This window comes from Lepisma saccharinum, chromosome 19 (genome assembly GCF_977018435.1).
Source record: "Lepisma saccharinum chromosome 19, izLepSacc3.1, whole genome shotgun sequence".
NCBI lineage: Eukaryota > Metazoa > Arthropoda > Insecta > Zygentoma > Lepismatidae > Lepisma > Lepisma saccharinum.
In genome coordinates, this window is record NC_139247.1 from 26,570,239 (window position 1) to 26,587,840 (window position 17,602).

The 17,602-nt window shown below is 36.5% G+C and overlaps 1 protein-coding gene across 2 annotated transcripts in view; it reads right to left on the reverse strand.

Annotated features, from left to right (window-relative positions):
- Mitofilin (inner membrane mitochondrial protein mitofilin) overlaps window positions 1-17,602 on the reverse strand; it is a 307,825-nt gene that overhangs the window by 269,169 nt on the left and 21,054 nt on the right. The window contains exons 5-6 of one of the 2 annotated variants that reach the window (XM_083140771.1): window positions 9,686-9,862; window positions 1,770-1,976 (exon numbers count right to left, since the gene is read on the reverse strand). In XM_083140771.1, coding sequence (XP_082996897.1) covers window positions 1,770-1,976; window positions 9,686-9,862 — 384 coding nt within the window. The remainder of the gene's footprint in view (window positions 1-1,769; window positions 1,977-9,685; window positions 9,863-17,602) is intronic. The other variant, XM_083140773.1, reaches the window with a different exon arrangement.

The window sequence follows — 17,602 nt, forward strand, 5'->3', positions numbered from 1 at the left end:
ATAAAGTAGGCAAGTAAACTATCATAAAAAAGTAGACAAGTAAACTATAATGTCCTTTCATTATAAGCACTATTTGACAAGAGAATTATTAAGAAAGCAAATTACTGTACACTCCTGTACATATCAAGTGGATACTCACTATAGTTAAGGAGTATAAACCGATGGGGTACCAACCTGTGAGGGGCAGGGCCTACCTCAGACTGCCAGCCTCACTCCCATGTCTCAGCAGAGGTAACTGATCATCCAACCACTGGTCAGCACGACAAACCGCGAGTCATCGTTGTAGGTTTCCTACAACCAGGTTACACTACTTATTTGTGAATCTCCAATTTCCTCACCTTGGTACGTGACCACCGGTTCCATACACAGTCCGAAATTTCAGGAAAAGTTGTTACGCTTTCCCAGAGACTTGAACCTTTGCGTGCCCCATAGCTGGAGCACAAAGCTTGCACCTTAGACCATGTGGTCATGGTGCAGTGCAGAGTATGAATAGGAATTGCAGTATACAAACTAATGCCTTGTGCCAGACCTGAACTATGTCACCACTAAGCACCAGACCTGATTCACGTAAATTATCTGTCGTTAGTGTGTGTGTTATATTGTCTCAGATTAACTGTTAATCTGTATCGTCATCCGAGATAAATGGACATGTGTAACCATTACTATGTGTAATATGATGTGTATTACTGTTCTACCATTTGTTTGCAAATTACACACATTAGTTGCTGACATCTCTTGAGTATATTCTCACCTTCCGACTCTGTGACTTTGATGTAACCCACACTCAACACGAATGGACACATTTAATCATTTTTGTAATATTAGGCCTTTCCAATGGTGTAACCAACAATCTCATGCATATTGATTGCAGTGCTTCAGACCCTACTTTAAACTGTAGGTCCAGCCCTGATAGGCATACTATGTAGACTGAAGAAACAACTGCCAAAATCTTGTAAAATTATAAAAATCTAATGTTATCCATAGAGGCATGCATATTTCGTTTCTGACGAAAACACGAACTGTGAAATAACATGCTGTAACGTTCATTTTTCATATTTCTGAAAAGCGTGAGGTGCATTTTCCTAACCTGTTTTGTCACAAATGATACGAAATAAACTGCAAAATGTGAAATAAACTCTTAAACACAAAATTTAGAGTTTATTTACAGACGCAACACTTTCTGAAGTTTGAATTATCCGACAAGTAATGCAATTCATGGAAAATTGATTATAACTGCTGTAAATATTTGAGAAGCAACATTGGACCCCTTCATACAAGCATAAACTAAATACTCTGGTAACTGTGCTATTAGAAGGGATGTTTTATTTTTGTGTAATAAGCGCAGTTTTTAAATCAAATTTAGGATTATACTCACAATTTTAAAACCAAAATGTCATTTTATATGCCAGTTGTCATCAGATTTTTCATATTTTATTAACCTCTTTTGAACACAAAATTGACTGTTATTGTACCAAAATTTTGCTTTTTTATTTACCAAAAATATGTGCCTCTAGATATCCAACATTTTTAGTTTTTTTTTTAAAAAAGACACTTCAATAAAACAAATTACAAAGTAACTTTAATTTTAAATTTTTTATCTACTTCTGTTGTAAGTGGAAAACAGTGGTTTCAAATTAGTAACAGGAAACCCATTGAATAAGGATACCATGCATGCCTGAAGTAAATAAATAAAGCTTGCGATTCCTAGTTTGGAATAAAAAGTGGGAATCCATATGAATACTACATAATTAAATCTTAAGGTTACTTACTCTTTGTGGCTTTTATTGCTTTATCAAAAGCCAATACTGTTGCTTTTGTTGACTCTATTACACCAGTTTCCATGTCCTGAATATTTTTCCGCATTTTTCTGACATGAGATCCTGTAGGCTCACCTTCAGGTGGTGCTTTCTGTTTTGGTGATACCACAGCTGCACTACCTCTTACAATTGCACCCTCAGCAACTGGTTCTTCATCTTCTGCAAGGTCAAAACATAATCATGTAGCATTGTAAATTTATATGTGGATTCATATACTTCTTAAGAATTTGAAAATGTACTCCAAATAGACAGCCTTTTAGAAATAAAAAGATAAATATGGAGAAACTAGTCCTCACTTTATCCGCAAAACTGTTTCTTCTTCTTTGTTCTATTAATTTCAGTGGCCACTGCCACCATCCTCATTGAAACTTGCTGTACTGCTGTGGCAGCCAGAGAACTACAAAAGACGCACACCAAGCAACAATACAGCGAGTAACCAATGAAGGTGGTGGCAGTGGCCACTGAAATTAATAGAACAAAGAAGAAAAAACAGTTTCGCGGATAAAGTGAGTACTAGTTTCTCCATATTTATATTTTACCCCCACACCCCCTATACGCCTTCATGGCGTGGTGCTATGCACAGGGGAACACTTTACCTTTTTTTACCATATTTATATACTACCGTGTCTCTTTCCCCAATTATGAAAAAAAGATAAAGGTAGTTACCAATAATTTTGCTGATCCAATATATCTTATAATTTAGTACAAAATTCTTCCATTTCGTTTCTATGGATGTAAACATACAATCTCCATTCCTTACTTTTTATAGTGAATGTATAAATATTCACCTTCTTTTGCATTCAGTCTTCTGGTAACATACATTTACTAAAGAGGTCAATGTACCATTCAGGTTATTCAAGAACCATTTATCGGTATTGGCCAATATCTCATATTAGTCCATCCCTAAAAAATAACAGGAAAGAAAGTGCAAAGAAAAATTGATCCGTTCTGGGTCTCACTAACAACATGGGAGAACAAAGTGTTCACAGCAGTGATATGTGCCAGTTATTTTTCTTGTTCTCTTTGTCTTGACTGCTTTTTTCTTTGAGCTTTGTATTGAAACTATTTCTGGAAGCATCAAATTTCATTATAGAACTTGCATCAGGTAATAGCTAAAGACAGTGTTAACAATAGAATTTTCACATGTTGGCTTTTGTAAGAGTGATTTTAGGTTAATTTTGGGAATGGAAAATGAATCTTCAATGTTTTATGTCATGTGCAAGGTTGAAATTTAGTACATCTTTGCTTAACTTTCACAAAGAAGAGAAAGTATCAGATTACATTAATGAAAACTCTGTAGTGGATATGAATTATGAAAGATATTTCCTATTTTCTGCTTTGTTTTCACAAACCTATTTTGGACATTTTTTAAATAATTTCAGCGAAAAATGGTCATCTTTTGCTACATCTGAAATGTTCTCAATAAATAAACAAATGAATCCTGCATACAACTACTCCTTTCTAGCCAGATACCTTATCAAAGGAATACAGCAATAATCTGCCCTATACATAAAAAATTGATAAAACCTGCACTGAAAAACAGCACTAGTGAGTGTATTGTAGAAGATGCTTCCAAACATCTTTGCTAGAATATCACCACTCACTAGGAAAATGCTAGTGATTATCAGTGTGGTTTTTAAACAAATAGATCCACCACAGATGAAATCTTCACCGTTAGGCAAATAGTGAAGAACTGTTACGAATATAACAGGTTTTTACAGATTTAAGCAAGTCTATAACAGAATTATACTAGGGAAATTGCATGAAGCAATAAAGGAGCTGAGGATTTTAATTGAAAATAATATAGAGTGGTTAGAATGATGGTAGGAGAGTGCGAGAAGAGAGTAATCCCGGAGAAGCCATGCTGAACCAGTTCGATCGAAAATCTAGGTTATGCAGGCATGATGGCTCAAAAACTACACACACTGAATGATGGACTGGCAGATAAATCAAGCCAATCTAAAGTTCAAATGTTCTCAATTCAAATTAAGGAATTGGCCAACACATAAAGCTTAATGGAGAAACATATGAGAAATGAAAATGTTACAAATACCTCAAATCACTGTAGGTCTTTTCCAGTCTTACAGTGGGTGGCCCTCATGCAAGTGAAGTGGGGAGCGGGGAAGCAACCAAGCCAGCATGATGAGAAACGCAGCAGCCTGTAGAACGAGGTGAAGGCAGCACCTCCTCCCCTCAACGTCCTAACTCTTGGCACCACTGCTGTTGTCTGGTTGGTCTGCTGCATATTCCCTGCTCCCCACTTCCCCTGCCAGTATGAGGGCCGCCTGCCATAAGAGTAGAAAAGACCTACAGTTATAATGGATAATATCAGTAAAATAGAAAAGGAAATAAAATTGAAGAATAGCAGTGGGTAACTGACACTATATTACACAAAAAAGAGTGTTCAAATAATGTAGTCTAAGTTAGATTGATTGATTGAGTTGGTGTTTCTAAGTCCACCTTATGCACAGAAAGGATAATTGGGACTGGACATACAGTTTAAAGTGGGCTCCGAACCACTATGTGCCTCCACCGGGTATCGAACCCAGGACTCCTTGATTACAAAGTGACATCCCTACCACTCTATCATCGGGGAGGCCATGTAGTCTAAGTTGTTGCTGTTGTCGTCATCATCATCATCATCATCATTATTCACCATTTCCAGTCTCTGGCTGGGTCGGTACAGAAGTCAAGTCTTTTCTTCACTCCTCTCTTTCCAGTGTGTTCCAATCCTGACCCCTTCTTACATTATACTAATTGCTCTTTTCACATACATCTTAATCTTCCCTTTGCCTGGTCTGACATTGTTAAGTCTACAGCAAACAGTAATGCCTTCATATGTTTTTCTCCTATTTTGTTCCCCACCTCTCTGTCAATGCCATCCATGGTGATGCAGAGCAGTGAGGAGGATGCACTGCCTATGCTGAGCAATTCTGTTCTTCCCTCTGGTGATTTTTTTATGTGCTCTGCAGTCTACACATTATACATTTTTCTACTTCTTCACTTAGTCAACCTCTGACTACCAATTCAATCCCATTTCTCCTACTTTCTTCATTACCAGCACAATAAAGTTTGTAGCATTTCCTCAACTTCCTCCCATCCTTTTGCCATTTCATTTCACTCATGGGAATCCTCTCCTTTCCTAGGGTTACCAGACGTCCGGATTTTCCCGGACATGTTCTACATTTTAGCCTTATGTCCGGCGTCTGGGAGGAATTTGAAAAATATCATAAATGTCCTACGTTTTGAGTGTCACATAATATTAATTAGGAAAATAAGTAACAGAAAAAAGTCATGCAAATTACAAGTCTATGGACTGCGGCTCCAAACTCAATAGTGAAATTTATTTTGATTCAGTCATTGCACAAAAAGAATAAAGTTTGTCATGCTATCAAACAAACGGGAAAATGGAAGCAATTAATGAACAAAGTCTTGGGACCACTTTCTGATAACGTCACTGTTCAATGCCTGAGCAGAATTTCTTACCTTAGGATTTATACTGATGGAACAAGGTGTTGCCCATTCTTATTCAATATTCAATATAATTTGATTGTAAAACAGGGGTATAGAGAACAAAGTTATTCAGGGTGTCTGCCGGTCAAGAAAGTCATTGAAATCAAAAATCAACAAGTAGATCAAGAAGTCAATAAAAAGGCAATAAATTATTCTTGTGGTCAAAAATTCTTGTTATTGATTGGTTGATTTAGTTTATTTTACTTCACTTTTTTCTGTCCCATTGGCTAATCGCGAAGATGAGGATGAATGATGCTAAAATAAGATGGATGAATGGATAGTCATAAACATATAGGGACAACCGACACAAACCCTACATAAGATTTTTACTGGCTGTGAGTCCAGACGCCAAAGCCTCGCTTGTCTGCCAAACACAGTTCAGGATGCATTAATACGAAATAGCAGATCTAATTCTCTTCTTAAATTCAGCTTCAGTTTTCATCTTAAGTGGGCCTTTGGTAGGGATTTTCATTAAATAAATATTTATTTTCTTAATTACTAATTTCCAACTTTACCTAAGTAGGATCTAGAAAAGTCCAGAAAAAGTCAATCTGGATGTATTATTTTGGTAGACACCCTGTTATTGAACTAAAAGCTACCCAAGATGAAACCATTTTAAATTACAGTAATTGCTGAATATTTGTTTGCCATTACAGGTCATAATTGAAACGTTGAGAGAGTACTTTCATTACCATCAGCACAACAGACTCACGAGAGAATTATTTTTTCATAAAGTCTGTAAAATGTTTGGCATTGGTCCCTACAATTTCAACGAGTTTCACTGTCCACTCTAACATCAATATATAGTTAGACTAAACCTGAAATTTTGATAAAAATAGTCTCCTCTGAGAAGTACCACTTAAATCAAGTAGTAAGAGGTGCATTGATTAGTATGATAGAAAGTTTTAAAATTTTGCATTTAAACATTCGTTGGGAAATAATTTTTTAAAAACTGAAAAGTGTTATTTTTCAACTACTTCCTAACGTGTTCTATCGAAATATGTATTATTTATTGAGAATGTGTTGCATACTACATTTTGACTTAATGTCCTACATTTTGGGACAGCATGTCCTACATTTCCCTTACAGCGATCTGGTAACCCTATCCTCTCCACAATTGTTCAGATGCACGGAAAACCTGGTCAAAAGTAATTTTTTGGTCTGTGACCTTGGAATGCAATTTTTTTCATATATTCTATCATTTCCGGGAAAGAAAATAATTTTGGACAATATTATGATATTTTAATGCCAATTGCACTCACAATACAGTCAACCATGACTTATGCGCTGTTCAATGTATTTACAATTTCCATCTGAATTGGTTTCAACATTAGCCAGTGACGGGAGGGATGTTTTAAGGAAGATGTTTTGAAGTGTGCATCTCAGATTGCTCTGTGGAGATGACTGCATCTAAGCAATCAAAGAATTATGTCCATTATTGTTGTTTTTTTTCCGAGAGCTGGTCCGAGTATGGTGTTCTGGATAATACTTTATACATGTATACTTGCTTCTGGCATCTTGAGTCTCTTCTGATATTTCCCCTATTGGTAGAAGTGCAGCCAAAATAAACGCTGATACACAGACAAGTATTTTGTGAACAGAAGCTGGCATGTTGAACAAAAGATAGAGCAAAATTGCAGCTCAATTTTCTTCTTGGTTCACATCCCAAATTTCACCATGTCTAGGTCCAGTCTATAAGATAGTGCCTATAGGATCATGGCACATTTCTTGAGGGTGTCTGTGTCTATTCCTATAATATCCACCGCTTTCTCGGAGTTCTGGAAAAAAATATTTTCTTGATTTTTTTTTTTAATTGAAGTCTGATCAGTTAGCAAAATGTTGTCATTGAAGGTCAAAGATTTTGTCAAATAGCAAATAGTTTCTTATGTTCATAGTATATCTTAAGCTGCACAAGAGATGTGAAATCCCTCTTACTTAGCCCTCCTCTTATACTGAAATTGCCCAAACTTATGAAGAATGAAGATCTCTTTATTTTTAAGGCACTAAAAATTGCTGTCTCTTGCACTTGGAGAAGTCTGTTTCTGTATGGCCTATCACTGACTTAGGGGAACTTCAGTGGCTGATTCAGTTACCTTCATTGATTTGTTGTTCTAAGCTACTTTATGCACAGATAGGCTAATCAGGACTGGACCTACAGTTTAAAGTGGGATCTGAACCATCACTGTGCAACATACCTCCACTGGGTGATGAACCTGAGACCCCTGCAGCAACATTACCACTATGCCATCGAGGAGGTTCTGATTCAGTTATATGAATTGCTTCAGGATAGCACTTCTTGGTCTCCAGAACCTGGTTATACAAAAGGTATATATGTTTTGCTGCAAGTTTGATTGAGCTGTTAAATACCATAAGCAACTTGTCTGTAAAATGTGTCATTCATCCATCCTAACATAAGATGGCTTCATCGTAACTTCAGCTTGTTCCAGTTGTTTTAATACTCTATGAAAATTATCAAAATGGAAATAAATCTGAGGCATTTAACACTAACTTGAGTTCCGGTTCATTAACAATTCAACACTTGATTAAACCAGACTACAAAACCATCTTAAAATTAAAGATTAACAGTTACAAAAACTAAGTTTCGAACTGTAATTGGCATCCAGTAAATGTTTATAAAAATGTAAAATTAATTACATGGAAAAGTCCTTACTATAAGATCACATCATTCCCACAATTCAAGAGTTTCTAGCTGACTGAAGGTGACACTTATCGTGTAACAGCTGGTAGTTTTCAATAGACTTGACCTTTTATTCTCCAATTACAAGGGTATCAAACTTATTTTCACAACTTCAAGTTTTAGGATTTTGACCAGGTTTCCATTCACTTGGACCACTGTCTCTCCAATAAATGTACTACATCTTCTGTCTTTGCAGTAAGTGTTCCATGAAAATATATAAATATGCTGACCAAGGCAGTAATTTATTTTATTAAAAACATAAACTAAACGTAACGTTTATTACTGCCTTGGTCAGCATATTTATATTTTTTCATAATCATGGAAACAAGGCTTAATGGTGTTATAAGTGTTCCAATATTCAAAGTCCCTATTCACAGTCCATACTGTTCCCAATGTCAGCGTGGATTGTTCCATTTGTCCCCAATTACATGTATTTTCAGCTGTCTGGTAAATGGGCTGTTACACTTAATATTCGAGTGATGGGGCTGCCACCACTGCGCTCTCTGGCACACCCTGGTTTCTATGACAGTTTTTTTTAACTCCTTTAGCCTCTCCAGTTCTATATGGCAGTGGGGGGCCAACACTTTTGTAGCAGTGTTTACTCGCCATTTACACAAAGCTGTCTGTAGGTACTCGTATCTGTGCACAATGCCATTGGACACCCTCCCGCCACCCTGCTAGCCTTGTCAGTCCAGGACTGACAGTCTTTCACAAAAAAATAGCACCACTGTGTTTGTGCTCCACTATGAATTATGTGATCTTCCAGCAACTGGATCATATAGAAAACATTTTTTTTATTATTCAGAGCCTGTGAACTGGACAAGAGCTAGTGTGGAGCCATGGTCACATACAGAGTGGATAAAAATCATGATTTTTATTAAATCACGCTAAACATGCAATTTTTAAGAATAGTGATGGACTGTGTTTGGGTTTTGCAGTTGCCCCTCATCTCTGAGAGGGTTTTGCTATTCAGCACCTGTGATGCATCTAGTAGCTAGTAGCAAGGCTCACCCTGTCTTGTCTAAGTAGATACTTGAAAATTAAAATGCACTGAATAGTGGTGAAGCTAGTGGTGACATATGAGGCTGAGACATGGACTCTTGCTCATACAGATGAAGAACTTCTGTGAAAATGAAACTAAATATGCTCCAGAAAATATACAGTGCAGTAAAGATGAGAATAGACAACAGAGTATAAAGTGTTTGTACACTCCTGTTCACATCAAGTGGCATGCTTTATAGGGTTCAAGAGTTGAAGAATGTGCGACTTTACCTGAACAGGAGTGTACATGTAAGTACAGTTAAGTACTCAATGAACAAACCACTTAGCTTGTTAATAATCCTGCAAAAAAGTATTCAATACAAAAAAACAAATATTAAAAAAATACTAAATAGGTTTAATTTTACCTTTTGTAGATTAGCGATAATTCTAACTACATAAAAAAGTCTGAACTACTGACTTCCACTACAACTGCTTCAAGTTATTTTGCATAGAATATAAAATCTAGTAGGATGCCTTTTATGTATCTTACTTCACAACTATACATACTATCATCCTCACGTACAAATACAAACATACACGCACACAAATGCTAATAAGGAAAGCTAACAGAAAAACTGGAAGAAACGATATGCAAGTTACAACACTATAATCTTACCAAGATCACCTAATTCATCTGTATAATCTTTCCCTCGTTTGCAACGATTAATGTTTACTCTCGGAGGTGAATCACAAGGTGCTGCTCCAACAGGAGATGGTACATCTTGATCCTCGGCAGAAAAGTATGGTGGAATAGGGCAAGATGCATTTTCATCATCATCCTCTTCCATGTGTGCTTTTAAGACAAAATGTTAGAAAGCAAACCATGAAGCAAAACCAAACATGCATGCACCAAAGTAATTACAATTGCTTGCCACAGTACTTACAACTAACGTGCAAAATACACAGTGTTTCGTAAGTTACTCTGGGGCTTTGAAGTTTGGTCATGCAGTAGCAAATCCACATAAAAGAGACGAAAGCATGCCAACAGGTAGGGGCAATGAACAAGTTTCTTTCACGGTAAATGCTGTGGCTTAGTTGCCCATTTCTCCACTAGGAGCCAGTAGTATGCAAACATGGCATTTTCAGTTGAACATATGTTTTTGTATCCTGCAAAATTCAAAACCCAAGTCAACGTGGTTTCTGAACCAAGTATCATGCAGAAACACCAAAGGACAAATCAATAAGAGACTGGTATAGAAAATTATAGGAAACTAGATGTTTATACATCGCAAAACGTATGTGTAGGCTGGGGCCAATGTCTGAGTCTGTGGACCACATACAGGCAAGATTACAGAATTTATGTCTGTCCAGTCACTAAGGAGGGACATATGGAACCATTTCTAAGGTGAGTTAAAAATTTCTATTTACTGTCTTCCCTGACAAGCTCTCATCCCCGTGAGTGAGTTGCCTCTCAGCAACCAACTTACAAAATCCCAGAGGGAATTATGAAACACCCTGTGTTTGTGTACAAATTACAGCATACTCCATCTTGCATCATATTCAAGTAGAACATAAATACAGTGAAATCAAAAATAAACTATAAAGATCCAAACTGCACAAGACTAACTCAACAATAAGTCCAATATAATAGTACAATAGAGAGAATCAGTGGCAGCGATTGGGTTCAGAAACTGACGGGGGGCCACGGGCAGTTTACTTTCATGGGTCCATAAGGTTCAGCATAGTGCAGGAGCAAAAGTGGCAAAAAGCAGGGGGGCACCCCATGCCACCCCCCCCCCTCCCCTGCCACCCCTAATCACCGCCACTGGAGGGAATGCTGCCAATACAAACTCTCAAACTGATGTCCGAATGTCCGTGTAAATGGTGCTTTATTATTAGAATGCAATCTTAATTGGACCTACTGTGAAACTTTTTTATCTACTATATATTCTATCACTATGTTTAGTAAAAGCACTTTTCTGTTATATTCAGGTGAACAATTTCTTCTTCCCATTGGTTGGGAACGAACCTGTAACAGATCTCAAATTTTACTACAAATCTGGTGTTACCCAACCATTCCACTATGCACCCTGGAATTCTTGCTACTTTATATACTACACTTAGGTTACCATTTCTATTTCCTGAAAAGAGGGTTCATTTAGCTTTACTTTAATTCTACAATGGACCTACAGTTTAAAGTGGGATCCGAACCCCTATGTGCCTGCACCGAGTATCGAACTCGGGACCCCTTGATTACAAGTTGACGACGCTAGCACTGCGCCATCGGGGAGGCAATTCTACAATGGTGTTTAGAGTTAGGGCATGAAGGCTGTTTCTTTGTTTTTTCTATGTTTCGATTTGATTCATGCACACACGACATGTGAAAGATTCAAATAGCTTGTACAAATTTCTAAATATGATTTTAAAGGAAAGGGCATGTGGATTCATTGGATGCAATGATGTATTGCAGCTGATGATTTGGACCCTCAAAATGCAAATATGAATAGGGCAACAAGGTACGTGACAATATTCACAAGACATTATAAATGAAAATTTCTCGGTTTCATTTGAATACTTTATAACAAGCAATTGTAATAAAACTTATATGAAAGTGCAACAAAAAACAGAAGCATTAACAAATGGCATGTGTTACAAACCAAAACCACGACATGCATTAGATTCACACATACATTCACCAATAATAACTACATATTTATTATCTCAATTTACCACCAATCCCCAAAAGAATAGCATGATTCTAATTGTTATATCATGCGTGTCTATGCTGCATAGATTTGTAACCAAGGATAGATCCTGAGAAGTTTTTCAATATCCTTTTTGTGTGCGAGTGTGTGTGTGCGAATGAGAGCTCTCTTATTTCCAAACAAGTATTCATAAACAAAATTAGATATATTATTATTCACTGCTGATTTATAAATAACACACTGAATGATGAATAAATTCTCTTGGGCTATTGACCAGGTCATATCTGGAACAGTTTCTGAGCATTTAAGAGCTAACGTCACTCTCATCTTCAGGGTAGAAGTGAAGATGAAGATGCATTTTCCTGCCATGTTTTGTCACGAAATGATGCAAAATGAACTGCAAAATGCTAAATAAACTCTTAAACATGAAATTTAGAATTTATTTGCCAATGCAACACTTTTTAAGTTAGAATTATCCTGGGAGTTATGCAAATCATGGAAAATGATGAATTTTGCTGTCAATATTTGAGAAGCAAAATTGGACTCCTTTACACAAGAATAAACTTAATACTCTGACAACTACATAAATGTGTTATTACAAGGGAAATGCTTGTTTTGTGTAGTAACTATAGATTTTTAATCAAATTTAGGGTTTTATTCACTATTTTAACACTGAAATGACATTTTATATACTGCTTTTGTTCCCAGTTTTTGTACCAAAATCTTGATCTTTTATTTACCGTATGTATGTGGCTCTAGTGATAGTGGCTAGAGTATATGACCAGTTAACAAGGCAAGCCACTTGACTCTGCAGTTCATGGAAGAAAAACTTCAAACAGTGAAGCACACAATATTGTATCATACCCAAAGCATTGGGTAGAAGTGACAAGTCTGCTATTATCCTTAACATAGCAGAAAGCAGAGAAAGGAATACTGAACAAGTAATTAGTAGGAGGTGCATTTTTGCATATTTGCATGATTTTTTTTCTTAACAAAAATTCACATGCTCTCAAAGGATTTATCCATTTCACTTGACGTCGATTACTCTGGTAAAGTTTTATAGTGCATATAAATGCATATTTGAGACGTTAGTTAAGTTAGCTTAATGTACATATTATTTGCATATATTGGGAGTAATTTTCATGTAATTGTTTCAATTCAAGTTCGTCTGCTTCATTTTTCCCATTCTTTGTGTCATCCTTAAAAAAAATAGCCTCCTTTTGACTGGTCATGGACATTCCAAAACTCGTCTCATAGCGTTGCAGGTGGTCTGGTTGCAAATATAGAGAAAACACAACCTTTCATCAACCAACAACCTTTCAGATGGAAATTTGCGAAATGTAAATTTACCATGCTCAAGCAGAGGTTTCATTTTTGGTAACAGAAAACATTTGTTGCCTGCGTAGGCCTGGACACTGTGATTTTTATAAACTTATGTTAATTTTTGCAAACAATGCTGCTGTATAATCTAGTCAAGGATCATTGTGTTATTTGTGTACAAAATAAGAAGACAGTAGAAATTAGAGAATGATGGACAGATGATGAAGATATGCACTATGAGCGTATTTTATTCTTAAATTAGACATAATGAAAATACAATAACTTTTTGCAATTATGTCAGTCGATGGATTGCAGCTAAATATTCAAACAACATACTGGTGAGGATTAAAAAAATATTTTTGGGCAATTTTCTTCATGAAAGTAGTAGTGAATTTTTGAAGATCTAATTTTACTATTAAAGTAATTGGAGGGAGAAACATGGCAGTTCTATAAAAACTGAGATAGCATCCGTGGGATTTGTGTACTTATTAATACATTTAATGCCATTTTTATGGGCATATAATAAAGTCCCTGGTTTTGATAAGGAAAATTGTCACAATTATATCTCGTATATAATCTGAAACACAATTAATGTTAAAAAAAATGCTTTTCTTATTCTTTGGTCTATCGTTGTGCATTATTTTCCATTATATCTCTTGCGACATGTTCGACTTCCTACGTTATGGTAGGTGCGAACCACAGATTCATAGTGCACACGGTTTGCTGCCCGAGTTCAATATCTGTCTACAATACATTTATCTCTGTGCAAATTCTATCACCACCAGAACCGCACATTAAATCTAGCAACCCAGCATTGCTTCCTTTAATTGACGGTTAACGTGATGGATTCACATTCGAAGTGTTTGCAGGTTGAATCCCCACACTAGGCCATCTGGACCATTGTGGTCTGTCTGTAGTTGTAAAATGTGCAATTTATGATTGTGTTGCTAATTTGAATCAAAATGCAGTTAATCTGAATCTTAAAAATATGGTAAAATTTTGTTAATAGTTTTGAATGGACAAAGATTTTTTTTTCTTTGTCTTTACAATCTCTTTTCGACATTGCTCAAAAGAAAATAGTACCAGAGAAGTTGAGAAAGCTGAATTGGAGAAGCAGTTAGCAATAGCTTCCAGAAACCCAGGTTTGCAGTTCCTGAGACGGGTGGATTCAGTGTTGCAGGGGAGACCTGTCCAGGATTTGCCTGGGTATTCCACAACTGAAATTTATTTATTTATTTGAAAATTCTGAATACAGAAAAATCTGTTTTACATCAGGATATCAACACAAGAAATGAAATGAACAAATACTGTCCAATGGCATCTTGTGAAATGGAAAGAAGATTTTCAAAATTCAAAGACTTACTTTCTGACAATCATAAGAGTCTGCTACCTTAAAACATCTAGTGCCTAGTGTATTGAAATGCTAATGTAAAAGAATGACATTGATTAATGCAACGAAATGAGCATAGTGTTTCCAACAACATTATTATACGTAATTGCAAGATTGCAGTTTTTAGAGCGAGCCTCCAGACAAAGAAATGCATCTAATGTAATAATTTTGTTGCATGAAACTAAAAACATTTGTAAATTAGTATTTTTTGGTGATCATAAATAGCGCAATTTATTACACTTTCATTTCTATAATTGCATTCAGTGAGTTACTGATAAATTTTCTTCCTGTGTAAGGCATACAGAACCTCAAAATGGGTTGTTTTGAAGATTTTTAGTGCATATTTTGGCCTTTTCTAGTGCATATTTGCATGCATATTTTGGCTTATTTTAGTGCATATAAATCCACCCTCTAGTAATTAGGCAAATGTTAGGTGATTCACTTGAGAGGCGGTTGTGGAATGAGAGGTGGAAATGAGAGAGAGCGAAGCTACTAGCTTGCGGGAGACGTACGTTATGGCTTGGGGTAACACCTTTGAGAAACGTAGGTAATATGTAAACAAGCAAAGGGGCTTGCCCCTGTGAAATAAGGAGAAAAGGAATAAATTTCTATTATTCTCACCACCCTGCCAGACCAGTCAACCGAAATGTTAAAATGTTTAGATGTTCTCCTTATTTCACAGGGCCGACCCCTTGTTCGGGTGTCCGTGTGACAAGTGATAAACATTTTCTATGTCAGCACCTGACATGGGACACTGCCCAGTAACAGTCAGTTGAGAATCATAGTACGCATGCCGTCGGTCTAGTGAATTGGAAAATGGTTCAGTATTTAATGCAGCATGTTTAGTGTTATTATGTGCATGGGTTTCGTGTTGTGTTTATTTTCTCTCTTGGTGTAAATAAATTGTCCTCTACAATTGACTGGACTGGCCAGGTACAAGTCACAAAAAAATTAACTTCCCTTCGCGAAATCAATTTTTTTGCCCCAGGCAGGTGTGTCGTATCACGCCGAAACACGTGACTCGAACCCGGGACCCCCGGCATCATAACTTGATAGACTAATCTCTTCGGCAAGGGGTCCGGCGGAAGCGCTGGAAGTAGCTTCTTAAAAGCATAATACACCAGCGACCTTCAGTGAATCTGTAAACTCCGCTGACACGGAAATCCACAGGAAATCGTTCAAATAATGCAACGTCAGCCTGATGCAAGAAAAGACAGTTAACGATAAAACGGAACTCACTCAACGGCTTTAGCGATCAGAAATTTTAATCTCCCTTAAATAGATCGAGAAACCATTTCTCAGCTCAGTTGTAATTAGAAAGTTATCGAACGAACAGTGTTGCTTCTAAGTTATGGGCTGATTATCGATTGATACGTAAAGAGCTATCGCAAGGAGTGATGCGCTATGGAAGTTTCATTTCAGGACCGTGCCTTGTCGACTAGATCAGCGAGATGAACATCTCTACAAGACACCAGAGGTAAACGAACATTCCTTTATTCCTTTTCTATTATTCTCAACAGCCTGCCAGACCAGTCAACCAAAGAGTTAAAATCGAATATTTAAGTGTTCTCCTTATTTCACAGGGGGAAGCCCCTTTGCTAGTTCATGCGTTACCTTCGTTTCTCAGGGGTGTTACCCCAAGCCATAACATACCTCTCCCGAAAGCGAGTAGCTTTAAACTGGCATAGCCTAGGTTAGATCCCAAAACCTGAGGGGTTTTATAAGGTAAGTACAGGTTGTGAATATTTCCACTGCAGACCTATGATCATGATTTTTTAACTTATGTGCTGAATTCCCTCATTCATTGTCAAGCATTGTGACAATGTCCTCATTCATGTTTAACACATTGACTGCCACAACAGAGGCAAAAATCTCCTGGGATCATGATGTTTTATTATGAGAATATAATAAAAACTTTCAAAGCAATATATTTCTTGATGATTACATGAAAAAAATTATATTTAATTATTTTAAATAAATAGGAAAGAACATCTATTCATCTGATCCACACTTTTTAAACTTTTTTGTATTAATTGTAACAATGACAGCATCACTAAATAAAATGTTCATGAATCATCTGCACAATTTTGTCAATGGGACCACTCTTCACGTAACATGTATGTTATAGCATGGTTGCATGGGTACCACAAGGCTCCATAGGTAAAGAGACGTGTGAGTTAAATACGCTTCACGAGGCCCCGGGTGAAAAACTAGCATGAGTTAAATACATCTCATGTGGCAGTTAACATGTTAAGCATTGTTCGTTTAGCATCAATTAGCCCAAGAACTGTGCAGAAACTTTATCATTCTCCTGAATGCAAGAAATATGAAACTCACTGACATTAATTATTGTATTTGTGAGGTCCATGGTCCAGTCATGGGTGTTGGAATGGGACGGCCAGTTACAAGGAAATCAAGAGAAGGGGGTGCTCTGCAGCATCTTGGGTTTTGCACATGGTCAATGCAAATGTTTCTAAGATCAGGCGGGTAAATAATTTAAACAATTTCCTTGCATTTCTTGGAATTTCAAGATCTGTTCTTTATTCTTGCATCTGAAGAAGTTTCTTTCCAGGCAGTATTTCTTCAAAGATAATAGCATCAAGAGTGCAGTACAGAAGTAGCAGTTTCAACATGCAGAGGATGAGTAGGGATACTTACTAAATATGGAGAAGATAATGAAAGTTATCTAATGAAAGGTAATTCTGGTAATAACATTCTCTGGAAGTATATCATTTGTTTTAAACAGCCTACAACATTACTTTCCAAACATATCTTGTGTAACTGAAAAATATAGAGATTAGAAACTTATTGAAGATGTCTCATATGTACCTAAAATGGCAAAACCAACGACCAAATTTACAAGAATTTAAAGAATTACAAGAATTACTAAAATTTAACATGCAGATACTGTAACTTCATTTGTGTATTTGTTGCAAATTTTTTCAGTCTTTGAAGAAATTCAAATCATGAGCAAACATTGTGCTAAGCAGTAGAATAGCACAATCTGGCAAGATAAAAAAATAGTTTTTCTTGTATGTACGCATTGCTTGCATGATACAATTATTTTCCTGTAGTTTACGGTTATTACAAGCATAAGAAAACAGTTTTTTCTTTGTGACGTTTCAGGAGAACACACGCTCCTTTCATCAGACATTTATTTTCATTTTGACTAAAGATA